A 26,061-nucleotide genomic window follows, 5' to 3' on the forward strand; every position below is an offset into this window, starting at 1 on the left:
TGAGCTATACAGGCTGGCTTAGGAAAAAATGAGAACCAGAATTAAAAGGACTACAAATATCAGAGGAATTCTGTTATTGGCACACTACTAGTTAAGGTGTTAGAAATTAATTAGAACAACTCTGGAAATAAAACTGCAAACAATTATGACTGAACAGTTCTTTTCCTTGGAATTTAGCCTGGGGCAATGAGGCAGTCTCCAGTTTTAAATAAATAGCTACAAGACAATAAAGACCAACATTCAGTTGCTAAATGTAGTATTTTACATGTGGCAGCTGGCCAATTCCCCAAGAACCAGATTTTATGTTCCTTACACAAGCTTTCAGAACAGCCTTCCTGGGCATTAAGCTCCATCGCAATCACAGACATGGGTGCAGTTATGGCCATTTGTGACCAAGGCCTGTAATTCCTGAGCCCCACAAATCCTGCTTGGAACTGCCTGCAATCATGATAAATAGACATATGAAGTTATGACTGTATATATAAAGTTACTACAGCATGTATAACAATGTCTAGTTTTTCTCCAGCAAACAATCAGCTGGAAAAGTAGCTGAATTGAGCACTCCCAAATGGTAAACCTACTCATTCACAGGGAACTGCAAGCCCCTCCAGAAGAGGCAACCCAAGTGCTCCTAGGCTGACTGGCTATCAACTCCACTTTATCTTAATTACATTTAAGCTTTTTCTCAGAGAATCCACACACCTGGATCCAAGGACAAGGATAAAAAGAGTTAGGCATCACTGATGATATATGTCACCTCAGATTCCCTTATGTTCTTACCCACAAGTTTCATATGGATGTTAAATTTCATATGGATGTTAAATTTCTTAGAAGGCAAGATTAGACTCTTATTACATCCAACAGGGTGAATTTCAGTGAAGCCAACTGGTGGTCTTCCAGCACTATCTCCTAGTCAGAGCAAAACCACTGTAGAGTTGTGCCAGTCAGTACAGAAAGACACTGTTGTCGATGCTATTGAAATATTGGGAGCAAGAAAGTATTAACACCTTGCTAAAGCAGGAAATGCAGTATTATGTAATACCCGCTATAAGCAGCAATGCAGTCAATTTAGAAGGAAATTAGAATAGGTTTCAAAACGCCATCTCCAGCAAGCACCTACAGTGATGAGAAACCAATGCATTATGCATTACATTCATGTCCAACTTTAGCCATATCCTCTCAAATTAGACTAAGAAAGTCATGCCCTCTGTCCTGGCATGCCAGTATCTTTGCCCATGACTTTTCCTGCTGTTACCATCTTTTAGTTTCTACAAAATCGGTGCATTTATCTTACCTGAGGTAAAGCAGAGTTCAGTTGCCTCTGCAGCTGGTCTCTCTCATGCACGGTCTCCTGTAGCCGGCCCTGAGTCACAGACAGAGTCTCACGTGTTTCCCGAAGAGTCTCTAGCAGCTTGTCTCTCTCATCAAGCATATTCACCATCAGCTGTTCAAAGTTGGCATCAGAATCAGAGCCCGGCTGTGACCCCAAGGGGTCACTCTCGCTGATGGTGGGCATTACCTCACACATCATGGCAACACTTGGCAAATGCCCCGCGTTACAGTAAGAAAAGAGACTGGCAGGGAATTCCTCCTCAGGATGCCTCTTAAGGCTCTATAAACAGTAAGCTAAGGTCACATGGTTACTGTAGCCAACTGCAGGTTGTGGCATCTGTCAAATGCAGGCTGCATGGTAAGGTCCGTAAACCCTCCATTTCTCTTTGCAAACAGCTGAAGTTTACATTACATCTATCAACATCTGAAAAGGTCACCAGAGCATTTTTAACATCAAATACATAAAGTAATTAAGACCAGCAAGACCCCAGGACTGAAGGGTAATCCTGTGAGGGTTGTTCCAGATAACTCTGGCATATATTCCTGAGACCCCTCCAGTGATGGTCACCAGCCATGGCAGAGCTCTCTGTCATTCAGAAAATAGGATGTCCCCTTTCAACACACATACACACACACATTTGCTGCCTTGAAAGATTCAGAAGTATTAGGAAGCCCATGAAATATTTCATTTTCCTTGATATCGTTAGCAGGAAGTCAGCTTAGACAGGTCAGCCAATGGCTTGTGAAGTCTTGAGTGGCATCAGAGCAGACTGGTCACTCTCCCAGCAAGGTTACGCCTTTGCGAAATAGCTGTCGTACTTTGCTCTTGATCTAGAATCTGTGAAAAAAGAACATTTTATGCATTAGGAAAGTGTCCATCTATTGCTTTGCAATTTTTTTCCTCTCAAGAACTTAAGATTAGTATATTGCCTTTTTTATTTCCATGAGATAATCCAAAAGAGGGTGTTTTTACAGCAAGCTGCACTACAGGTTTCAATTAACTTGTTTACCATCTGTTTCTTGTTACCACCCTTAATTTAGACATGATATTTCTATGTATAGATTCTAGATGCTATGAACCACTTCCCCTCATTTCGATTGTTTTATCATGTTTCCTCAGCCCATTTTTATAAGGATGTGTCTTGGAATTAAGTATCACGTTCACTAGCATCATTCCACCACATTTCCAAAGAATATTGTTTACATTATTTCTATTTTCTATCTTAGTTATTGGCCTTTCTGCATGTCCAGATAACAGGTACAATAAAAAAGCAGTAATGTTTATTATTTATTGAGCACTTATAGTAAGTAGGTATGATACAAGCTGAATAAAAATACAAGGACCTGCCACAAAGCTTAATTCAAATAAACAGAAAAGAAAAAAAGTAGAGGAGTAAAAATAATAAAGTCGAGATACACTATATCAATTAAAATGTTCTTGTAAGAATCAATGAGATGCAGATGATCAGATGATCATGCTTTGATATATAATACACCGCAGGTACAAGGACTAGCTAATGAATGGACGTAAAACTGATTTAAACAAAAGAAAATGTAAAGCTTTTTTTAAAAAAGGAGAAAGAACCAGAAATATGCAAAAACAGGGAGGACAGAGAAAATAAATAAATAGTAGTAGTAACAGTAACAACAACAACAACAACAACAACAATTTTGTATTTATACCCCGCCATTCCATGCCATATTTGTGGCTTAATAGAAACTCTATCAGCCAGCTCTACAAAGGAAGGGAAAGCATTATTTCACATTCCTGCTAGGTAAGCCATAACTACAGTGGTACCTCAGGTTAAGAACTTAATTTGTTCTGGAGGTCCGTTCTTAACCTGAATCTGTTCTTAACCTGAGGTACCATTTTAGCTAATGGGGCCTCCTGCTGCTGCTGCGCCACCAATGCACAATTTCTGTTCTCATCCTGAAGCAAAGTTCTTAACCTGAGATACTATTTCTGGGTTAGCAGAGTCTGTAACCTGAAGCGTCTGTAACCCGAGGTACCACTGTATTAGCAATAGGGACTCTCCAGATTACAAGAGAGTGGGTAGATTTATGTTAAGAGACTTTTAGATATCCTCTTTCTAAACTGTATGGGGCTTTAAAGAGAATAACCAGCACAGAAACACATCAGTAGCCAGTGCAGATAACACAACTCAACCATCTCCCCCAATCACAGACTCAGGTATGTGGTGCTTCTGCTGTGTGTAGGTGCTCATATACCCACATACGTAGACACACACATGCCTGTGGACTAAGTAGACTTTTGTCCTTTCCAATTCTATGATTTAGTAATTCCTGGGCTAGCAACTTCAGGCACTGTTACACCAGTGCAATGAATTGTTTTAGCATCAAAATAAAATCAGTAACAAGCTCAGAAATCAGTTATCTTCTCAGGAATGATTATCCACACAAAAAGGAAGGAGTTGCAAGGCGAATCTATCCATAAATTTGATGAAAAATACACTCAAGGGGGAAATTTATCACATTGTTAGAGTCATTCAAGCTGAAACTGCTTCTGTTACAAGAAGATAAATGTCAAGCATTTCTGGGAAGAGGTTTTTCAGCACCACTTTACCCGGAAAGAGGGTACTGGATGCCACCAGCAGAAGACAATATGCATTCTCAGGAAAAAACAGTCTGAAATTTATTAATATGTAAATACAGATTCCAATGCCAAGCTTTACTGAAGAGGATGCTACTGAATGCTAGAGCTGCATGAAGATCCTGATCAGCTCAAGTTCTTGTGGTCTTCATATTTGACATAGCAGAATGTTGGAGATAGCACCATCACTGACAGCATGTTTGTGCATTCCTTCCAGAGACTGAAGTCAGTATGCTTTAATGATAGACTTTTCTGCTGATGGAGAGAAAGTATTGACTAGGAAAGAAAGCAATATTTATTTACAAACAGATTAGTATCTCACTATTATAATGCAAAATCTTTACTCAGGATGATTTACTATCCTTAAAGCAATAAGCTAACAAACACACACAATACACATAAGAGTATAAAGGAAAGCAGAGACAGGCTCAGCAAATAAACTAGCACCTGACAAAACAAAAGTCTTCTGGAATATAAGTTTCCACTGCCTGGCAAACAATGGCAAGAGGGCACCCGGATCTGTTCCAGTACCACCAGAGCAGGTTTGGGAGGGTATGTGTGGGGTGGGAGTGGGGGTGGGGAGATCAAGGGGAAATTCCATTATGTGAGCAGGTTATTCTACAAGCACCATTATTGTGAAGGATACAACCCTTAATTTCACAGAGTATGCTTTCCTGATCATTAGTTATAACAGGAACATTTTCATGAACATTGCTGCCTGCCTCTTAAACCTTGACCATGTTTAATTCTTGAATGAGTGAGCCATGCCTTAACCACTGAAGCTGGGGTAGCCAACATGGACGCAATGGCAACTTTGATAACTTTCCCTGGTTCACAGAAAGCCACACATACCTACAATAAGCACACAAAAAACCCCAAAATAATATGCAGTCATCACCAGGCCACTAATGAATACCTGGGTGAACAGGTGAGTTTTATCCAGGCACCAAAATGCCAGTAAAACTGCTGCCAGGCATACCTCTTGGAAGAGGATGTTCCCAAGTCAGGGTACTACCCCTTATATTCTTGTAACTTCCATGTATATGCCGTTCCACCAAGAAGGATGCTTTAAATACAGTATTTGTTACCTTGCCTTTCAATCAAATAATTATCAAGGCACCTTAACAATTCAAATGTTTGAAATATGACACAATGAAGATGGGGTGTTCCACTTATTAAGACAGTGCACAATATTTGTGACAAAAAAGAATGCGGTTACAAGTATTGGTCAAGAATATTTTCAGTTTTACGGTAACTCTTCCTTGGATACAATGGTTCAGATTCAAGCCATATACAGTGGTACCTCGGTTTATGAACACAATTGGTTCCGGAAGTCTGTTCATAAACTGAAGCATTCATAAACTGAAGCGAACTTTCCCATTGAAAGTAATGGAAAGTGGATTAATCCGTTCCAGACGGTCCGCGGAGTAACCGTTCATAAACTGAAGCGAACTTTCCCATTGAAAGTAATGGAAAGTGGATTAATCCATTCCAGACGGGTCCGTGAAGTACTTAAACTGAAGCGTTCATAAACTGAAACATGGGTGTAATTGGTTCCGGAAGTCTGTTCATAAACTGAAGCGTTCATAAACTGAAGCTAACTTTCCCATTAAAAGTAATGGAAAGTGAATTAATCCGTTCCAGATGGGTCCGCAGCGTTCATAAACCGAAAATTCATAAACCGAGGTGTTCATAAACCGAGGTTCCACTGTACATGAAATGCATTCCAGCTATGAGCTGTACAATTTGTAACCACAAAGAGGCTGACATATAGAAACTGATTTCATTTTGTTATCTTTGCATCACACATTCTGAATAAATAAGTATGACAGCAGCAGACCAAGAATGCAAACCTCAAGACTTCTCATCATGTCCTGGAATAGAAACTAGAGCTAGCTTGCATTCTTGGATGTTTAGGACAGAGCAGACCTCACTCTAACTCCAGAATACCTGGTTAGAAAGTAAAGCGGGCAATTTTTCTTCTCTTTTGCCCCTTTTTGTTTACTTGTTTTCACCAGACCGCTTAACATTCTGCATCTCTACTGCCCTCACCCGTAGACTAAAATTATAGATGCACATACTGTAATTGGTCCAACTTTTGATTCCTTTAGACTTTCCGCACTCCCCACAGCAGAAACGAGAAATGCCTGGAAAAATAATAATGGTGAAATCTAGCTGTGACTGGGGGAAAGCAGGACTTTAATACTTTACCCCTGTCTTAACCCAGATTTGCCATGGGCCAGGGGGTAGGGGTATTTTCTTTGAAAGAAAAGCTACTATTGTTGTGAATAGTAGATGCAGGGTCCCCAAACAGATTGCAATCACAACAGGAGGCAAATAGTTAAGCCTCCTTATCCCATTGCTAGGGTCCCAAACAGCATCAAGGCCCAACACCTACCATGTACTTTTTTAAAGCCATTCACACATTCATTGATTTTAGTGGTTTTGTGCAAATAATAATAATAATAATAATAATAGAAATACTAGAAATAATAATAATAATAATAGAAATTATTATTATTAATAATAGAAATACTTTATTTATACCCTGCCCATCTGGCTGGGTTATCCCAACCACTCTAGGTGGCTTCCAATACATATAAAAACATAATAAAATGTCAAACATTAAAAACTTCCCTATACAGGGCTGCCTTCAGATGTCTTCTAAAAGTCAGATACTGTAGTTCTTTATCTCCTTGACGTCCAATTAGAGGGTGTTCCACAGGGAGGGAGATACTGTGTAAAGAGCTAGCACCTTCAGAACCTTCAATGTGAATATTCTCTCCCCCCTAACCTGCAAAATAGGAGAGACTCTAAAAATAATTTCTTCTGTATAAGATAATGAAATGAGAGTTAGTGGAAGAAGATCCTTCTCTGGCGAATAATCCTGTCCCATAATTTTCTATATGGGAGAAAGGCCAGCTTAGTTTTTTAAATGTGTAAATCAAGAAGTAATCAGCTAGCATATTATGTCCCATCTCTCTGATATAGAGGAGTCACAAGGAAACAGGTTACTGGATCCAACTTTTACCTGGACCCCATGGAAAAGTGTGTGCTCACATGTGAAGATAATTCTACACTGGAGGGTTCTTCTCAGTTGAGCTGTCACTTTTCCTGAAAGTATGAGTAACAGCTCAGGATGACATAAGCAGCAATGGAAAGAGCTAGGGGGCTCAGTTGTACTGCACCAAAGAAGGAAGCAAAGAAGAGCTGAAACTATTTTACATCCAGATTCAGGTAGGTAGCTGTGTTGCTCTGACGCAGTCAAAATAAATAAATAAATTGTCCAGTAGCACCTTAGAGACCAACTAAGTTTGCTCTGGGTATAAGCATTCGTGTGCATGTACACTTCCTCAGATACACGTGTATCTGAAGAAGTGTGCATGCACATGAAAGCTTATACCCAGAACAAACTTATTTTACATCCAGCCCACTTTGAATTCTTCAGCAAACCTCACATTCATATGCTCAATAAAAACATAATTCATTGACACAGAGAGAGCATCAGAAAAAGGAAACTATATCTTTCAGTTGCTTTTTCAGAAAGCCATATGCTTCAAGCAATCTTGTAGAAATACTATTTCCTAAAGAAAACAAAGAGAATAATCATAACGGTTGTTCCATAGCCAAGCAATTCCAAAAATGCAGCACTGTATATACCACTGGTGTTAAACATTTATATATGCATTTAAAACAACTGACTAGAGTAAAATGTGATACACAAGTTGTTTTTTAGGATCAGTTTTCTGCAAATGATAAAAAGGGACTAAAAAAAGACCAATCCTAGCCGCTGCCAGATGGCTGATGGACATGGCAGTGTGGTGCAGCCACCACCACATCCACAGTCCTGCTGCTCATGCCAGCCAGGGTGGAAGGCAAGGAAACTCATGCCAGCTGTGTTTAGGGCTGGGTGAAATGAGCCCTCTGCCCCATCCTCCACTGCAAGTGCAAAAGATTGGGGATTTGAATTGCAGTCAAGTAAAAAATCTCTCCAATGATAAAAAGAACCACCGCTTACTTCCCAAGCTATAGAAATAGGAATAGGAGAAACAGTTTCACCAGACAGCAAAGCATATACTGTTGTCTAATTCAGTGTTTCTCAACCTTTTTTGGGCCACGGCACACTTGTTCCGTGAAAAAAATCACGAGGCACACCACCATTAAAAAAGTTAAAAAAATTAACTCTGTGCCGCCCTATATTGACTATAATTATGACTGTAAGAAACACTTGCCAATTGCTGTGTTGGTTGCAATCTCCTGTAATAAGGCTTCACAAGCCGTCCGGCGGGTCAGTGCTGTGTATTGACGGCCACCAGGCTCGTTTGCACTGAACTTTGGGAAAAAGGAGGAGAAATATTGCTTTCCAGCGAGTCAGTGTTGTGTATTGGCGGCCGCCAGGCACGTGACAATGCAAATCGCCCTTCTCGTCGCCGCACGTCGCGGCACACCAGGCAGCGTCTCGCGGCACACTAGTGTGCCGCGGAACAGCGGTTGAGAAACGCTGGTCTAATTTAAGGTAGTCATTAAGATACAGCATTTTCTGGCAATATTCCAACAACAGGTAAACAAAGCACTTACCAGTCCCAACTCTGACTTCACTCACTGGCTAAAAACAGGCAGGAGCCGCCAGTCTGGCTCATTTAACAAAAACAGCACATTATACTTCATAATTTCTTTCTAGAAGGACTAGAAACTTAAATTTAGAAAGAAGAAAAAGAAAGCTCAGCGCCTGGTGCCCCATTCTGGGACACCAATTAAGGCCAATGCAGGAATTGGGTTGGTAACCCCTGTCCTAATTCACAAGCCTCCACCAAGTACCCCAGGGGCATCTAGGCCATCCTCCTGCAATGCACTTTAATCAGGAAGTAGTAGAAATAAAGAGTGGAGGCAATGGAATAAACTGAAATAGCAGAATTCAACAATGGCAATTCATGGTTCATAGGTTTATGTTTCAAATGTTAACAGTCCCAGTTAACAATGTACAGTATACAAATAACTTTGGGTGGCCATCAGCTATAGGGAGCCCTAATTCTGCACATACTGTACCTATAAATCCACCACCAGCAATATGGCTCCTATAGGGTTACAATACTGTAAATATTTACATTGTGTGTCTCTGATCTAAACAATACTTCAGTAGTCAAACTAAACATTTTGTCTCTTTTGACTTGCAAGCCTGAGAAAGTATTCTGTATTGGGGTGAACCAATGAAAAGTGGAAGTACCACTTGGTAATGAGTGGGGATCTAAATATAAAAAGTCCTTTACAGGCAAGCTTCCAAGCTGAAGACTACACAGTTTCAAAGAATTATTGATTAAATAATGTCAGAACTACCAAGGACCACTGATAAATGGTAAGATGCTGCAGAGTCCGAGGTGTTGCTTTTCTGGCTACTCCAGCCAAAGGAAAGATCAATGTTCTAATCAAAACTCAACATTCTACCATGGATTCTGGATAGGAAGCCACAAAATGCAGCTCAGAGACTACAAAGCAAATACACAGCTTTAAATGGGGGAAAGCCTTCCTTATTTCAGAAATGAGAAGTGGTGCCAGCACTTATTTACCATTCACCTTTCAGACATCAATGCAGAAGGAGCTCCCAGTGTCGTGCAAGTGCCAATATATCAGTGAGTAATTATCAGTATCACTGTGGAAATGGAGCAGCTCTGCAGCTAAAGCAGTCACTGCTTTCTCAACACACAATTCCTCCTCTGCATTACTGAGATCATGACAACAAGTGCTAATTTATTCAGAGTCACCAGCACTGAGCAGCACTACTGAAGTCTATGCTTTAACACACTAAAGCTTTGATGAGACAAATAATTATCCCTTGCTCTTCATCATTTGCAAGCTTTAACATATCACACCCCCTGCCTTAGCACCCAAGTCACAGTGGGGAGTGATTTCACCCTCTGGAACATAGACAAGAAAACTGTTCTTGAGAAGGAGGGGTCTGGCCACCCATTCTATTTGGAAAATGAAAAAAGCCAGCATCAATAAGAGCATTTGCCACCAGCTGCCTCTTTCTGTATCAATAGAACACATTGGTCTGCAATGACTGCAACAATTTAGCAGCTACTCAGCCTCAAAATATGAAATTAAAAAATTCCTTCCAGTAGCACCTTAGAGACGAACTAAGTTTGTCATTGGTATGAGCTTTCGTGTGCATGCACACACTGAAGAAGTGTGCATGCACACAAAAGCTCATACCAATGACAAACTTGGTCTCTAAGGTGCTATTGGAAGGAATTTTTTAATTTTGTTTCAAAATATGAACCTATTTTCCATGGAACTTCAGCGCGCCGGAGGTTCCCAGTGCCGGGAATCTCCCGTCCACTCAGCTCGGCGGTCAGGCGGAAGTCTCAAAGAGCTCCAAATTCAAAAAGCATCACTATAAAAACATGCAGATAATATCTTACTCAAATTCCTGTTCTAAGGCAGGCTATATGTATTGGGTGGAATTCTGCACAAGAACTTCTGCTTGTGCAATGGGATTTTACCTTACTCTTCTCACCTTATTCTCCTCCTCCTACACCCCTCTCAAAATTGGCAGGGGGGCAAAGGAGAACCCTGAGAACAGCACATTGGGGAGAGAGGGATTGTCTTCCACAATACTTTCACAGACAGACAGAACATTTGTCATAGCACAGCACTGAATTTCATCTTTTATTTCTAACTTAACCCACCAACCATGACATGCCAATTGACAGACCAGGACACTGATTTTCAGTTAGGCTGAAAAGGCCAAACATGGCCTGTTTTATCAACCACCGAGACTGACATGAAATTGCACCAGAAATGGTTCACATGTAACCTTCAGGTATAGTAAAGGTGTGACAGAAAGCAAAAGATACAGAATCTGTCTCTACAGGCCTTCCCCAGAACTAAAACAAGTAAAGAAGGGACATGTCCCAGCTGCATTGAAAGACAGAGAAATATGTCTCTGTGCTGTCAATTAACATAAATGTCTATCTAAGTGTGCCAGCAGGCTTCTCAGACTAGAAGGGAAAGCCCTGCCAGCTGGATACTAGCAGTTAGCATGTGACAAAACATCAAGAGGCAAAAATAAGCGGGCACATTGAAATTTTAGAGATGGAGACCTTCAGGAAGGGATTACACGGGCACTCCAGAAGACAATCTGCATGCCTATATACAGGATTTTTTCATTGTAGCAGGCACCCCATCGTTGTAGATTTTAAAAACAACTCTTTGGCAAAACAGCAGATCCACCCCAGCTACATTTTCCTGTGGCTACAAATGGGAATATGCACATATAACTGGGGAAGGGTTTGGAAAAGGTGGAATGTGTGAAAATCCCTATACAACCCCTCATAATCTGCTTTAAAATGTAGGCAAGCAATGAACGAAGTTGAGATATCCCCAGCTGCCTTAGAGACAACTCCTTCCACTGGATGATTTAATAGTGCTTGCCAGTCCATACTGCTTCTCTCTCCACTAGCACAATATGATTGTAAACTAAAAATCCAAAAACCTAATATTGCAACCAAAGCAAAACACAGGAATTAAGGAAATTCATGAAAATCAATCCATTTGCTCCCATTACAGTTCTATACCACCTCCCATGTCAAGTTCCAAGGTGGTGTGTGCAACAGTATTAAAATACATACCAGTACATTAAAATACAGGAAGAAAATGCAGTTGAAAAACTAAGGCAGAATTAAAATTATAACATACAGAAATAAAGCACTAGTGAAGATCTGCAAGCAGAAATGTGTTTTTAAAAGGTGCCCAAACAACATTAATGCAGGTGCTAACCTAAACTCAGAGAGAAGGTGGTTCCATAGTACAGGTACTGTCACAGAAAAAGCCTTTTTTCTAGTGGCTACAAACCATGCTTCCATAGGCAGCCACACAACCAGGAGGACCTCCTCAGTGGATTGTGACAATTCTGTAGGCCAAAAGGGAGAAAAACACTCATTCAAGTATCCTGGGTCCCAAGATCTTTAAGGCATGGAACACAAGGAAGATCAAGCACATGGGGACACTGAGGATGGAGCTTGCAAGTGCGCTGTTGTCCTCATAAACACTTTAAGCATTTGTGTGTACAGGCAAATTGTCAAGAATTGCTGTACGGTATCTCTGACCTCTCGGTTGGGGAATTCCATCTGTCTGATCATCATCTCCCCTCTGTCCTGATGTGAACACTAACCAGGCAAGGCTAAAGTGGCATGGCTAAAATGCTATAGGAGAGCAAAGCTCTAATGCTGCTTAAGGGTAGCAGTTCTGTCACAATCACAAGCTTTGCTTTACAAAAATGTCCCTCTTCAATTAAAGAGGTTCAATCTTTAAAGGAGGGGAGAATACTCTGGCTAAACTGTGGCTTCTGCAATGATGTCCTGTTCTCACCATGGCCACCAGATGCCTATGGGAGGCCCCAAAGAAGAGCCTAAGCACACCAGCACTCTACCCACTTGTGATTCCCAGGAACTAGCATTCAGAGGTCATGTTCAGTACATGCCCAGCAATACTACAGTGGTACCTCTACTTACGAATTCAATGCGTTCCGAACGCACATTTTTAAGTCAAAAAAATTGTAAGTCGAATCCCATAGAAATGCATTGGGAGAAAAAAATCGTAAGTCGAAGCAACCCTATCTAAAAATTCGTAAGTAGAAAAAATCCTATCTAAACCGCATCCAAGATGGCGGACAGAGCTCCATTCGTAAGTAGAGGTACCACTGTATATGCATTTTGTTGTCCTTCAGTAGCTTCCAGTGAAAAGTCCCTTAAGCATTTATCTTCATCTCTACCCATCACTTTCAAAACCAGTTTCAAAGTCACCTGCCCATAGCAGTGTTTTTTCTTGCCACAAAATTGAATTTAAGAATAAATACTCTCATAAAAGGAACCAAGCTGGCATCATTTACATGTATGCACAATTTTTTGAGCTTCCTGGATGAACATTACATAGATTCTGTTCACACGTTTTCCTAGATTTTACTTTTTTATTTCCACTAGAAGGTGTGTGCTCAGTCCAATCATTCAAGATTCAAAGCTCCAGGAATTAATCAGACAAGCTTCTGCTTTCCCACCAGTTTTAAAGGCTTGTTAATGGTTACTTTCACTATCCACTTATTTCAGACAAGAAAAGTAGTCAGCACAATAGCAAGGCCGTTTAGATGCAATGTCAGAGAACCAATTAGTATTTCATGGCTAAGCTCAGACACTGGCAGGCAATTATGAAATTGCCTCCAAAGCGAGTTCTGACTGGCTCTGACTGAGCTTTAGTCCTCCTGGACATGCATTTAAAAGAAATCCCACTTGGGGTCTCTTAAACCAACACTAATTAAGTCATATTCAAGTTAACAGCTTCCCTGCTGGCTTACTCAGCTGGGACGTCCTCAATTATAGAGCTTAATTTTGACCACCAAAGAAGTTGGGAAATAGGAAAATGGGATGAACATCTGTCTCACCACAGGTCTGAATACCCAGAGACCCTGGAGGAAGAAAAACAAGTTGCCTACCTTTAACTGGGGTTAAAGGTCATTAGTGCTGCCACACATACAGGATCAGAACATGTGCAGAGCCATTCATGGAACCTTCTAGCACTTTAACTATGGAGATGGTGCTCCTGCCCACCCACCCTCTCAGAAAAAGCATTTTGACTCTCAGCATCTTGATTTTCATCACAACTGCCAAAAAACAGGAGTACCTTCTAAGAGCAAGACACACTTAAAGCAGGAAATGAGGATGGATTGTGGGACTAGACTTGTGGCTAAGCAAAGGAAGCCAATTTAAGGTAAGCAATGTATTTTCTTCTTGGGTCTTTGCCCAAGGGGGCTAAAACACAAGAAGGAATGTACCTATGAGAAAAGTGTATAAAGAACACTGTCAAAGCCAGTGCTTGACTTGGCACACACAACCAAGGACAATAGTGCTTTACGGATGTGAATGTAGGAAGAGATTTGCTAATTGTATTATTGAGCTAAATCTGATCATATAGTTTGCATTGTCTGCATTGTATAATTCTGATTGTGTGGCTCAGCCCCATATTCCGGGGGATGCTTGCTTTTCTCTTTGCCTCTCTCTCTGTGCCAAAGTGTAATGTAAGCATAAGGAACAGCGAGACAGGATGCCCTGCTAGCTATCAAGGCCGAATGGCTGGCCTTGTCTGATGCTACCAGTCTGACGCACAAGCCAGCCTTGCTGAAGGCTGATGGTACAGGGTACAGGGTTGCTGAGTTTTACATTGTCAGCATGTGTGTATGATAAGGACAGGACACGGATCTTCCTGTATGTGTATTTGTAACCTATGACCCTCTTACGTGTGCACACTTACAGAGTGGATTCCTGAGGAGGGGGAAGGAGCCCAAGAAGCGTATAAGAATCTATGCAAACTGTCTTTCTTTGCTCTTGTCGTGAAGCATCACCAAGTGCCTTCTCTATAGAGAAATAAACTTTTTCTCTGAATTCAACCTTCGGTGTCATTATTGACTGTCATTCTCCCTGCCGGGCGCAACGTAAGGAACCCAGCTTGAGCCATTAAGGCAACATGAACAGAATGGACCATCGGTCAGGGTCTATCATTAGGCAGAGTGAGACTACTGCTGCAGGCTGTGGGTGCTGGAGGATGGGGGAGTGGTAGGGAGATGTTGGGAAGACAGAGCTGTGTGGGTCAAACACCCTGCCCTCTGTCAGCCTGTTGTGATGCACATGGAAGTGGGCACCAGCCACAAGGAATGCACAAAGAGCTGAAACTGTCATCCTAAGCAGGAGTGACAGCTCCCTATCTAGAGTTCTGGAAAAAGTTTTGCACAGGCACATACATACCTGCACAAATCCCATTTGTGTGATTAAAAAGAATGCAGGAACTCTAAATATTGCAAATTTATTACTTGAATCATTTCAAAATCCAGAACATTGGCTCCCCTAGCTCATGGGTAGGCAACCTTTTTTATGTTGAGATCTGCATTCCCTGGGGGATAATCTGTTGGGGGTTGCATATAGGCAGTGGGTGGGGCTTAAACTCAAAGTAGGTAGGGTCACCTTTTCTCTCTGCCACCCCCCTTTATTCTCTGTCAACCAAAAGTACTCAACTACAGTTGGTCGTGTGTAGCTGGGAGGCTGAAAGTATTGTCCGTTTTTGCAGGATATGTAATAAAACAAGTCTTTTACAGCATCTCTGAAATTGTATAATGTCGTCTCCGGATCTGTCTGCCGCCCTGGGCTTAGGGTAAAGGGGCTGGTGAGCTCTGTCAATATCACTTTCTGTCAGCTCCATTTCAGGAAACAGACCATTCGGCCATGCAAGCAGCTCAGTAATCAATTTATAGCATTATTTTCATCATCAAACTCAGCCTAAGGTTGTCTGCAGCAGCATTCCTTCAAATCCCCCATTTCTCTGTTTATACCTAGCTGTTCCTCTACAAGGTTTCTAATGCCCTTTTATGCTTCAAAGATCCCTAACCTCTGTGGCAGTTTGGGAGGTATCCTTAACCCATACGGCTAATTCTTTAATTTATTGCTGAAGAGCTTTTACAGTATTTGCCCAGTCTGCTGCCATGTCTGCCCTATATTATTCTAAAGTATCAGTCACGAGTTCAAGGTTCACTTTTCAGGGTTTTCAGAGACAACGGTCGGGCTGCTGTCATCAGTTTCATCATCTAGATTTTTCAAATCAGACCGTACACAAGGATTTTTTTTCTTTAGATATTCTTGATCCAGGAATCATAACAAATTGCCAGAAAGTTAAAAGAGTAAAATATTTCAGTCAGGAAGCATTTATTATTTATCAATTATCCTCTGGGGTATTGGAGACTTGGCCAAGGTATAATCATTGTGTGACAATATCAACACCTCCCTTCTTCTGATTGTTAAAGAGGGCCCATGATACATGTCTGCATATTCCATCTGATTTTCATGACCCATACATCAGGCAAGTTTTCTCTATTTATTTAACTTGTATATTGCATTGTATTTGAACATGAATCTAAACATTTCTTCCACTTGCTAGATGCTTCTCTCTTTGGCGATCACTCGTAGCCAAGTAAGATTGTCTTCCATAAACACGATTTTAACAATGGGTCCGTAAGTGACTGTGGAGGCCAATTCTGGATCCACACGTCCTTCCACAGAGGGGACATTGGTTTCCAGGCGGGAGTTGATCACGGTGTGGATTTGCCAAGCGTGCCTTCCTCTTAGCATGTTTCTCCCTTGTGTCCTGAGATCAAGTTTCTTCAAAGCCCATGACACCTTTGGTAAAGGCTGTTCTCCAACTGGAGCGCTCGCAGGCCAGTGTTTCCCAGTTGTCAGTGTTTATACTACATTTTTTAAGATTTGCCTTGAGACAGTCTTTAAACCTCTTTTGTTGACCACCAGCATTACACTTTCCATTTTTAAGTTTGGAATAGAGTAGTTGCTTTGGAAGACAATCATCAGGCATCCGCGCAACATGACAAGTCCAACAAAGTTGATGTTGAAGAATCATTGCTTCAATGCTGGTGATCTTTGCTTCTTCCACTACACCGATATTAGTTCGCCTGTCTTCCCGAGTGATGTGTAAAAATTTTCGGCGACACCATTGATGGAATCTTTCGAGGAGTTGGAGATGGCATTTATAAGTGGTCCATGTTTCACAAGCATATACGTAGTAAGGTTGGTAGTACAATAGCTTTGTAAACAAGCATATTGCTAGGTGTAATAGCGTACATACAGGTGCTCTAGGCCAAACAAACAGAAGAAAGTTGGGATGAAGTCCAAATTACTTTTCCTGACCCATCATAGGGAAGAATGAAAAGCCTGATGGAAGCTGCTGTCTTAGGACACTGTGCAAAGGTGGGGATCTTTTTTTGACCTGGCAGACCAGATGCTTATCTCTTCCCCACCTTTGCAGGCCACCTTCAACAGATAGGTGGGAAACTCCACATGCCAATCATCTGGCATCACAATAATTGACATGTGTCAAAGTCCCTTATGCAGCACCGTTTACAGTACTTTCCAAACGTTCAACAACCAGATAAAAACAAATGGCCAATCTAGTGTACAGTTGTAGAAGAACAGCAGCATTAGCAGCACTGGTTCTGCAATACTGTACAAGGATAAATCTATTTCTTTAAATTCTGGGTTTCTGTTTCCTCATGTTTGCAAAGAACCCCAAATCATCTTAATGAAACAAGTGTGAAGAACCTTTGACCCTCCAGATGTTGCTGCACTACAACTCCCATCAGCCTCAGCAATCATGGCAAACGGCCAGGGATGGTGACAGTTATAGTTCAGCAATATCTGGAGGATGAAACATTTCCCACACAGTGGAACCTCGGGTTACATACCATCCTTCTTACGAACACTTTGGGTAACGAGCTCCGCTAACCCAGAAGTAGGTCTTCTGGTAGCAAATTTTGCCCCGGGATGCGAGCAGAAGTCGCATGTTGGCAGTGGGAGTCCCCATTATTGAAAGCGTGCCTCAGGTTAAGAACAGACCTCCAAAACAAATTAAGTTCATAACTGGAGGTACCACTGTGCTTGTAATAAAAGGTTAAAAAAACCTAAGAGGCATTGGAGGTATAATGAAACATGATTTCTCATCCCTTGCCAGTGTTCATGTGATTCCGCATTTTAAAAAATAAATATAAATTTCAGGAGCTTATATCAAATCTATGAAACAAGTTAATCATGCAGTGTTACATAAACTTGAATTTATTATAATCCAGGTAGCAGCACTACAAATGTCTAGAAGAGAAGGACTGCAGAGGCATGACATCAATGCAGAATTTTGCTCAAGGGCTGCAAAACTGAAGCTTTTAGACATTAACACTGCAGCTGAACAAGATGTGTATGGTTATCACAATATTATGAACACAGAGAAAGATTGAATGGTGCTCCTCTTATACCAAATTGCCCAGAGGCTACAATGCGCTTTGGGAATTCATATGTGCCTCAGTCCACCATACATAATGAAATTTCCTGGAACCAATACAGAGTCACAAAGTCTTGACTTCTAAAACCCTGTGGAAATGAGTACTACAATCCACATCAGTGCTGAACATATATTTTGTTTTTTCAAAAGACAAACAGCAAGGCTTAAACTACAATATCAAACCAATGGTATTACTTTCAGTATTCTGTTAAACTTGGCTGCCTGTAAGTTATGAATACACTTCAGCATAGTGACTATTTTAATTTACACATGTGAAATTTTGATTTAATCAACAAAGAATTAAGTTTGGGAAACATAAATAGAAAATTATTACTTTGGGGGGCGGGGGACAAAACACACAAGCCTCGTCTGTCAATATTGTAACTTTCAACCAGGGAAAGGACAGTACTAGGTACTAGAAGATTCACATGAGGAAACCACACCATATGAATATATTTTTGTGTATTACAGTCAGCAGGAGACATGTGCTTGACATCTAAAGAATTCCTGCACCAGAAGGCTCATTCTACATTTATCTATCTATAACGTATTATAAGCACTTATCTACCCAAGAGGTTCAATACACACTTAAGACAACCCTCACTGTTTGTTGGTCTCTAAGGTCTTAGAGACTCTAAGGTCTCTAAGGTTTGTTGGTCTCTAAGGTCCATAAAGAAGGCTGATCGCCGAAGAATTGATGCTTTTGAATTATGGTGCTGGAGGAGACTCTTGAGAGTCCCATGGACTGCAAGAAGATCAAACCTATCCATCCTGAAGGAAATCAGCCCTGAGTGCTCACTGGAAGGACAGATCCTGAAGCTGAGGCTCCAATACTTTGGCCACCTCATGAGAAGAGAAGACTCCCTGGAAAAGACCCTGATGCTGGGAAAGATGGAGGGCACAAGGAGAAGGGGACAACAGAGGATGAGATGGTGGGACAGTGTTCTCGAAGCTATGAACATGAATTTGACCAAACTGCGGGAGGCAGTGGAAGACAGGAGTGCCTGGCGTGCTATGGTCCATGGGGTCACGAAGAGTCGGACACGACTAAACGACTAAGCAACAACAACAAAGGTGCTACTGGAAGGATTTTTTTATTTTGTTATCTATTAGATTATAATATTCCTACTTTCCTAGAGGTCATGGTAATTGATCTCACTGGCATAGAGAGTTTTTTCCAAGATCTGACAAAAAGCCACTATGGAGAGAAAGATTTGCATGGATAAGGCAGGAGCTGCCACTACAGAACCCAAAACTAGTTTGGAAATGCAGGAATAATCTATAGAACATTAACTCCTTGGGACCTAAGTCTCTGTAGTCTGAGTTTTTCTGAGTTGTCTTTAACACAGACCGACAACCTGCCACATTCTTGTCTGCTAAAGGAGGAATGAATGAGTCATAAGATTCTCCTACCTCTGGCCCTTAAGGTTTAGCAGATGTTTGGCTCCCTTAGTACTCTGTTCAATTTATTTTGTTCTTGGTAGCACAATATGCTCTTAAGCATAAAAGTGGAACAAAGCCAAATGAGGCTTTGAGCATTTATTCTTAATGCATTAGGCAATCAAAGGTCCACTTCAAAATCAGGATTTACACTCCTGAGCATCATGCAACTGCACTGGGATCCTATGGGAGGAAGGGCAGGATATAAATTTAATAAATAAATCCAATCACATGGATAGGTTATTAATAGCAACAACTGTAGCAGCATAAGGATTTCTTCCCTTTATGGAAAACGAATTCTATGACTATGAAAAGAACCACCTATTTATTTGATTTTTATCTTAATTCTCTTCAGAGACCTACATAACAGATTTTGCTGTTTGCTTCCTAGCAATGCAAACTAATTTAGCTGCTACATTCCTAAATGGAGTTAATATTTTTAACATTACTTAAGTGCAGCAGATACATTAAAGTCAAAAGAGACATAGGATCTTATGTATCTCTTATGTGTCCTGGCCTTTTTTTGTCCCATTTTTCTATAGTCATCTCATCTCAATAATATTTATTTCTGCTGTAACAAAACTGCTTTCTTTCAAGGAACAATTTTTCTCAAACATGAGCAGAAGCAGATCTAGACATGGTTTGGCTATTTATAAATAATAATAATAATAATAATAATAATAATAATAATAATAATAATAATAATTTATTATTTATACCCCGCCCATCTGGCCGGGTTCCCCCAGCCACTCTGGGCGGCTTTCAACAAAATATTAAAATACAGAAATCCATCAAACATTAAAAGCTTCCCTAAACAGGGCTGCCTTGAGATGCCTTCTAAAGGTCTGGTAATTGTTGTTCTCTTTGACCTCTGGTGGGAGGGTGTTCCACAGGGTAGGTGCCACTACCGAGAAGGCCTTCTGCCTGGTTCCCTGTAACTTGGCTTCTCGTAGCGAGGGAACCGCCAGAAGGCCCTCGGCGCTGGACCTCAGTGTCCAGGCAGAACGATGGGGGTGGAGACGCTCCTTCAGGTATACTGGACCGAGGCCGTTTAGGGCTTTAAAGGTCAGCACCAACACTTTGAATTGTGCTCAGAAACGTACTGGGAGCCAATGTAGGTCTTTTAGGACCAGTGTTATGTGGTCTCGGCGGCCGCTCCCAGTCACCAGTCTAGCTGCCACATTCTGGGTTAGTTGTAGTTTCCGGGTCACCTTCAAAGGTAGCCCCACATAGAGCGCATTGCAGTAGTCCAAGCGAGAGATAACGAGAGCATGCACCACTCTAGCGAGGCAGTCCGCGGGCAGGTAGGGTCTCAGCCTGCGTACCAAATGGAGCTGATAGACAGCTGCCCTGGACACAGAATTGACCTGCGCCTCCATGGACAGCTGTGAGTTCAAAATGACTCCCAGGCTGCACACCTGGTCCTTCAGGGGCACAGTTACCCCATTCAGGACCAGGGAGTCCTCCACACCTGGCCCATTCAGGACCAGGCCCATTCAGGACCCGCCTCCTGTCCCCCACAAACAGTACTTCTGTCTTGTCAGGATTCAGTCTCAATCTGTTAGCTGCCATCCATCCTCCAACCGCCTCCAGGCACTCACATAGGATCTTCACCGCCTTCACTGGTTCTGATTTGAAAGAGGTAGAGCTGGGTATCATCCGCATATTGATGAACACCCAGCCCAAACCTCCTGATGATCTCTCCCAGCAGCTGCATGTAGATGTTAAAAAGCATGGGGGAGAGGACAGAACCCTGAGGCACCCCACAAGTGAGAGCCCAGGGGTCTGAACACTCATCCCCCACCACCACTTTCTGAACACGGCCCAGGAGGAAGGAGCGGAACCACTGTATGACAGTGCCCCCAGCTCCCAACCCCTCTAGACGGTCCAGAAGGATGTTATGGTCGATGGTGTCAAAAGCCGCTGAGAGATCCAGCAGAACTAGGAAACAGCTCTCATCTTTGTCCCTAGCCCGCCGGAGATCATCGACCAGTGCGACCAAGGCAGTTTCAGTCCTTACTGTTAATATTTGAAGAAGTAAATTACTTGGCTTATAAGGCCCCATTATATTATGTCTGCAGGGCTCATTAATGACATTATCTTACAGAGTTTTTCTCATCTTAAGTCTTTTAAGTCCTGTGTTATTTTAGATCCATTTGTGAGAGCATTTCTCACACAGGTGTGCTTAACTGTAAGTCAGAGGCTGTTCTCAGATTCTGCCATCTCAGGAACAGCATCTAGAGGTTGAATATCCTCTGACTTTTGTTCTCATCACAGGTGTGAAAACTACTCATAAGGATCACTGCTGCCCACCCCTGGAAATAGTTTAATTGGGTAAAATATTCCCACATCTTTAGACTTCCACCCAAAAAGCAAAGCTTACACTGAGATGCTTAAAGAAGGAAAACTAATCTAACATAGCTGAACTCTGGCCTAGCCAACATAATCTTGAATGGTTACCTTCCATTGTTTGGAAGAGGCTGGGAAGGCTAAAAGCACTGAGAGAGACAAATAAGCTTTACATGCTGATCAACTTTGGGATCTGGGACAATGAGAAATAGCAGTACGGTGACATTCTCAGGATTCCCCATTGTAATGTTTGCCAAAGGATAACTCAAAAGCTTGATGACTACAGTATCATAGGTTGAAGTATATATACCATTACCATAAAACAGCAAGATGGAAGCGACAATAGGGCTTCTAAACTTAATACTCTGCACAGGAACGATAATGCTTATCTTTTCTAGAACTCATGGAAAGAGAGATGCTCCAAGATATTAGTGTTGGCTACATGCTTACAGATTGTTTTCCTGTAACAAATGAAAATAGAAGGTCAACTCCCAGCACTGTAGCATGCACTTTTATATTCAAAAAGCTCCAATTACACACCAGGTAGCAGTTCTGTTTCCAGTCAGATTCTGCTGATGTAGTTTAACTATTAGATTTCCAGAAATCAGCAGAAGTGCTGATCCTGCCAATTAGCCAATTTCCACTTCACACTCTCAACATCATGCAATTTTTGGAGTAGTTAATGAGTAACATGCATTCATCAGCTTATATATAAGCCATCTTCAGCAATGTCCTGAAAGGTTGCTGTGCCAAGAGAGTACTAAATGGAATGACTGGACTTGTATTAAACTTTATTTAGTTCACAATCCTTCATATAACGCAGCCACACCGTGCTAAATGCAAGTGAGCTGAAAAAAGGCAAAGATGCTTGCTTCAGGGTTAACATATTAGTTTTAGAAGGTTACAGGTATGCATGCCCATGTCCAAACATGTGTTAATATTCAACTAACCACTGGAGGGCAACAAGTATATTTCCCCAGAATTCAAGGCATATATTTTCCAGTAACTGGCCCAACCAGTATCTTCTTTATAAAATGAGCAAATAGACTTATTTAAGATAAAAAAGGGGGAAACTATCCCTAGAAGTCTGAGTGCATTAAGCAAGTTCAGAGTGGCAAAAAAAAATGTCCTTATGCATTTCTAAATCATTTACAGATCACAGAAATAAGTATTACTTCAGAAAAATTGAAGTCCTATATTGAATTTCAGAACACATAGCTGCAGTGTTCTGCTAAAATGGTGTGCATTACAGAGAAGTATAAGATCTATGCTTAAGCTGCTTGCAAGTAATCATGCACACAGGAAGTAGTATGGAGAGTCAGATGCTGCAAGGTGCTGCTGACTCCACAGAAAGTTCTTCAAGTACTTCACATTTATTTTTATTCATATGCAATTAGCGTGTGTCCAACATGAGTTCAGAGCAGAGTATATGGGGTTCCAAGTTTGTCTCCAACCAAGGACTAGCTTGGCTTCAATTTACTTAGCTTTAGAAACAGAGCTACACCAGGTGCCACCAGGCTATGATGTGGGGCTATGAAACCATTTCATTGTATGAATGCAGCATGATTACTCTTAATTATTTAATAGCACTGCTAACAGTATTTTTAGTTTGAATTCTTGTGGCAGGCGATGAATTTGGATTCAAAATTATCTGGATGCAGTATTCACAGACCAGATTGTGATCTTCTGTTACCCACACTGAGGGAACAGATGATGTACAACAGTGGTCTGTTCACATGGAACTGTGCCCAGATTATTGCAGGAAAAAATCCTGTAATATCTGCAGGTCTCCAGGGCCACTATGGTGGATTCAGGCATGCACATTTCCTCACCAGCAGAGGAAGAAGAGACACATATGTTGTTCATCCAAGATAATGTGGCTTCTAAGCCTAGGTGGGAAAACTGTAGTCAATTCTTGCTCCACAGTATTTGTGGAAGTCCACCCCGATTAAAATATGTTTAATGAGTAAAAAGCAAATACAAAGGAGCACAGTGATGCTCCACGCCAGAAATACTGTGGAGAATTCTCTATGGTGCCATACAGGTTGCAAATGAGAATTCTGAAAAGAGCTGCTGGGAAGCAGCAGCAGTGGGGGACTGTCTGTATTAGGAAAGTACACTGTGTTAATAACACAGATTAGCATTCTCTGTCAAAGCATATTTGTTCACACAAATTTTCCTTGAGGACCGGTAACAATAGGGTGTTATAGCTCACTTAAAGTTTTAACAGAACAAACAATGTATTAACATGCTTTTAATGCCTCAACAAGACACATACGGTACTAAGGGCTGGTTCAGACATAATATTTCTAACTTCATAATCCATGGAAGACCGTTTATGAAGTTTCTGACTTCAACAGGACTGAGAGTCCTGCCATTGTGCACCAGCTTTGGTGCAGATACCCTGTTTCTTTAAAACAAAGGCCTTATTCCAACATTATCTTCAATGTGTGGCTATCAGGCATCCCTAGTGGTCAGAGATAGCAGGTGCAATCCCACTCCATACTGCATGGGCTCCACACAACTGGAGCTCTCTGTTGATCAGTTCAGCAATACAGAAATAAAAGTCAAGGTTTGGGGGGAAAGACCTCCGACAATAAGTAAAATAAGTAGAGAAACTAAAATGAGTTGCTAAGCATTTACAACCATGCCCTCAAATAAAATAGCAGGTTAAATTTCTGGTGGCAGTAATTAACTATGAATTCTTCAAAATTCCAAAGAGAGTCAGATACTTGTTAAGAAAAGAAACTGCACTCTACTACCATCAGTCTTGCTCCCTCGTCATGCATGCTTGCTCTACCTACCAAAGCTACTTTGGGGTTGCTGAACAATGTCCAAATGATCTAGCCTTCTAGACAATCTCTACTGGCTAACAGATTTTATGCTTGTCAGTTTTCAGCGCTGATGCTTTTGACACTAACTGAAGTCTGAGACACTTCAGAATTTAAACATTCCTTCGTCCATGGTTGCAGATGCATGCTAAGTAGGGATGTAGCCAACATTTACTCTTCAGCAGTTTGAACAACACCCTATCCCCTCATATTCCAGCCAGCTAAATCGGAATACTTGGTTTTAAGAACAACTTAGTCTCCCAGTCAGTCTCGATGCCAAAGAATCTACTCATTGTCACTTTCGTGCGTTTTATTTTTTAATTGAGGAGTACTGGGTGGAAATCATGGCTGAAAAAGCTCTCACTGCTAATTCCAGATACTAATAATAAACCATTACAAAACACCTCTTTATAAGCAAGTGACTACTTTAGCTGCAGATCTTATGTGGACAATTACAGAGAAATATATTCTAAAGATACAGTATTGCTTTTTATATTAATGAATGGCATAAGAAAGAAAGCATGGTTCCCCACTTTACCTGAAAATTTAGACATAATCCTAATGAGTGTATGAAATATTTTGCTGTAATTTATTTAAGTAACTGCCTGAAAAATCCCTAGAGTTGAACAGCTTGGGCAGTGCAAAGTAGAAGTGTTTTGTTTTGTTTTAATTAAACAGAAGGAATGCAATGCTATTTGTGAACTGTGCTAGAGAAGAAACTGTTGTCTGTCAAGGTAAGGGAGCTAACATTCAGGAAAATAACTACAATAAAAAGGTACAATGGCCATGAGTTTTGGCACTGGCTATTGCATATTGTTTTACTATTTTTAATATATGCTGCTCTGACCTCCCCAGGAAGGAACAGCAAAATACAAATTATTTTAAATTAAATTAATAATGTGTTTTAAGTTTCAAAACCACTGCTACAAATCACTGGTAAAAGGGAGTGTAGAAAGAAGAATATGAGCAGGACTAGCTGTCTGCTCATAAACATAATTAGATCATGAAGATTTGCACTTTAGCAACAACTAATTCAGAGCTCAGTGATACTGAGGGCAGCAACTGTTATTAAGCAAAGATAATATCTAGGACTTCAAAGCAATATTTCCGCAGTGTGGTATTTCATGGCAGAACTAGCAAAGTTTAGGTACAATGTTATTTGTTCAGCTCTACTGCCATACATTCTTGGGGAGCTGGACTTATATAACCGTAGCCCCTACTAAGACTGTAATTTCACCACCCACTATCCTCATCTTATAGTATTTCCCACTACCATAATACCATTGCTCTACAATTCACAAAAGCATAGTGTGAGACCTCAAATTGGATTAGATTACAAACATGTGGGAATATTGCAACTATTCAACCTTTGTGTAAAGATTATCTAACTATATAAATGATTCCAACAATCCAGTTTTAACCACCTCAAAAGCATATTATTTTCATGGATCGGGAAATACAAAACTAATTCTCATCAAAAGAATTATCATTATAATTTAGAGAATGCCCCCCCCACACACACAGATTGATGGATCAGGGCATATCAAACTGGAAATGAATTGGTGAATCCATTTAAATCAAGTGTCTAATTCTAAAAATTAAGTGTTACCAGAATAAGTATGC

The 26,061-nt window shown here is 41.0% G+C and overlaps 1 protein-coding gene across 7 annotated transcripts in view; it reads right to left on the bottom strand.

The window, feature by feature from the left end:
• Positions 1 to 26,061, bottom strand: part of PPFIA4 (PPFI scaffold protein A4) — a 112,300-nt gene that overhangs the window by 77,847 nt on the left and 8,392 nt on the right. For all 7 annotated transcript variants that reach the window (XM_060277202.2, XM_088674490.1, XM_060277209.2 and 4 more), the window contains exon 2: positions 1,295 to 2,170. In XM_060277202.2, coding sequence (XP_060133185.1) covers positions 1,295 to 1,531 — 237 coding nt within the window. In that variant the 5' untranslated portion in view covers positions 1,532 to 2,170. The remainder of the gene's footprint in view (positions 1 to 1,294; positions 2,171 to 26,061) is intronic.

This window comes from Zootoca vivipara, chromosome 7 (genome assembly GCF_965207765.1).
Source record: "Zootoca vivipara chromosome 7, rZooViv2.hap1.1, whole genome shotgun sequence".
NCBI classification, from domain to species: Eukaryota; Metazoa; Chordata; class Lepidosauria; order Squamata; family Lacertidae; genus Zootoca; species Zootoca vivipara.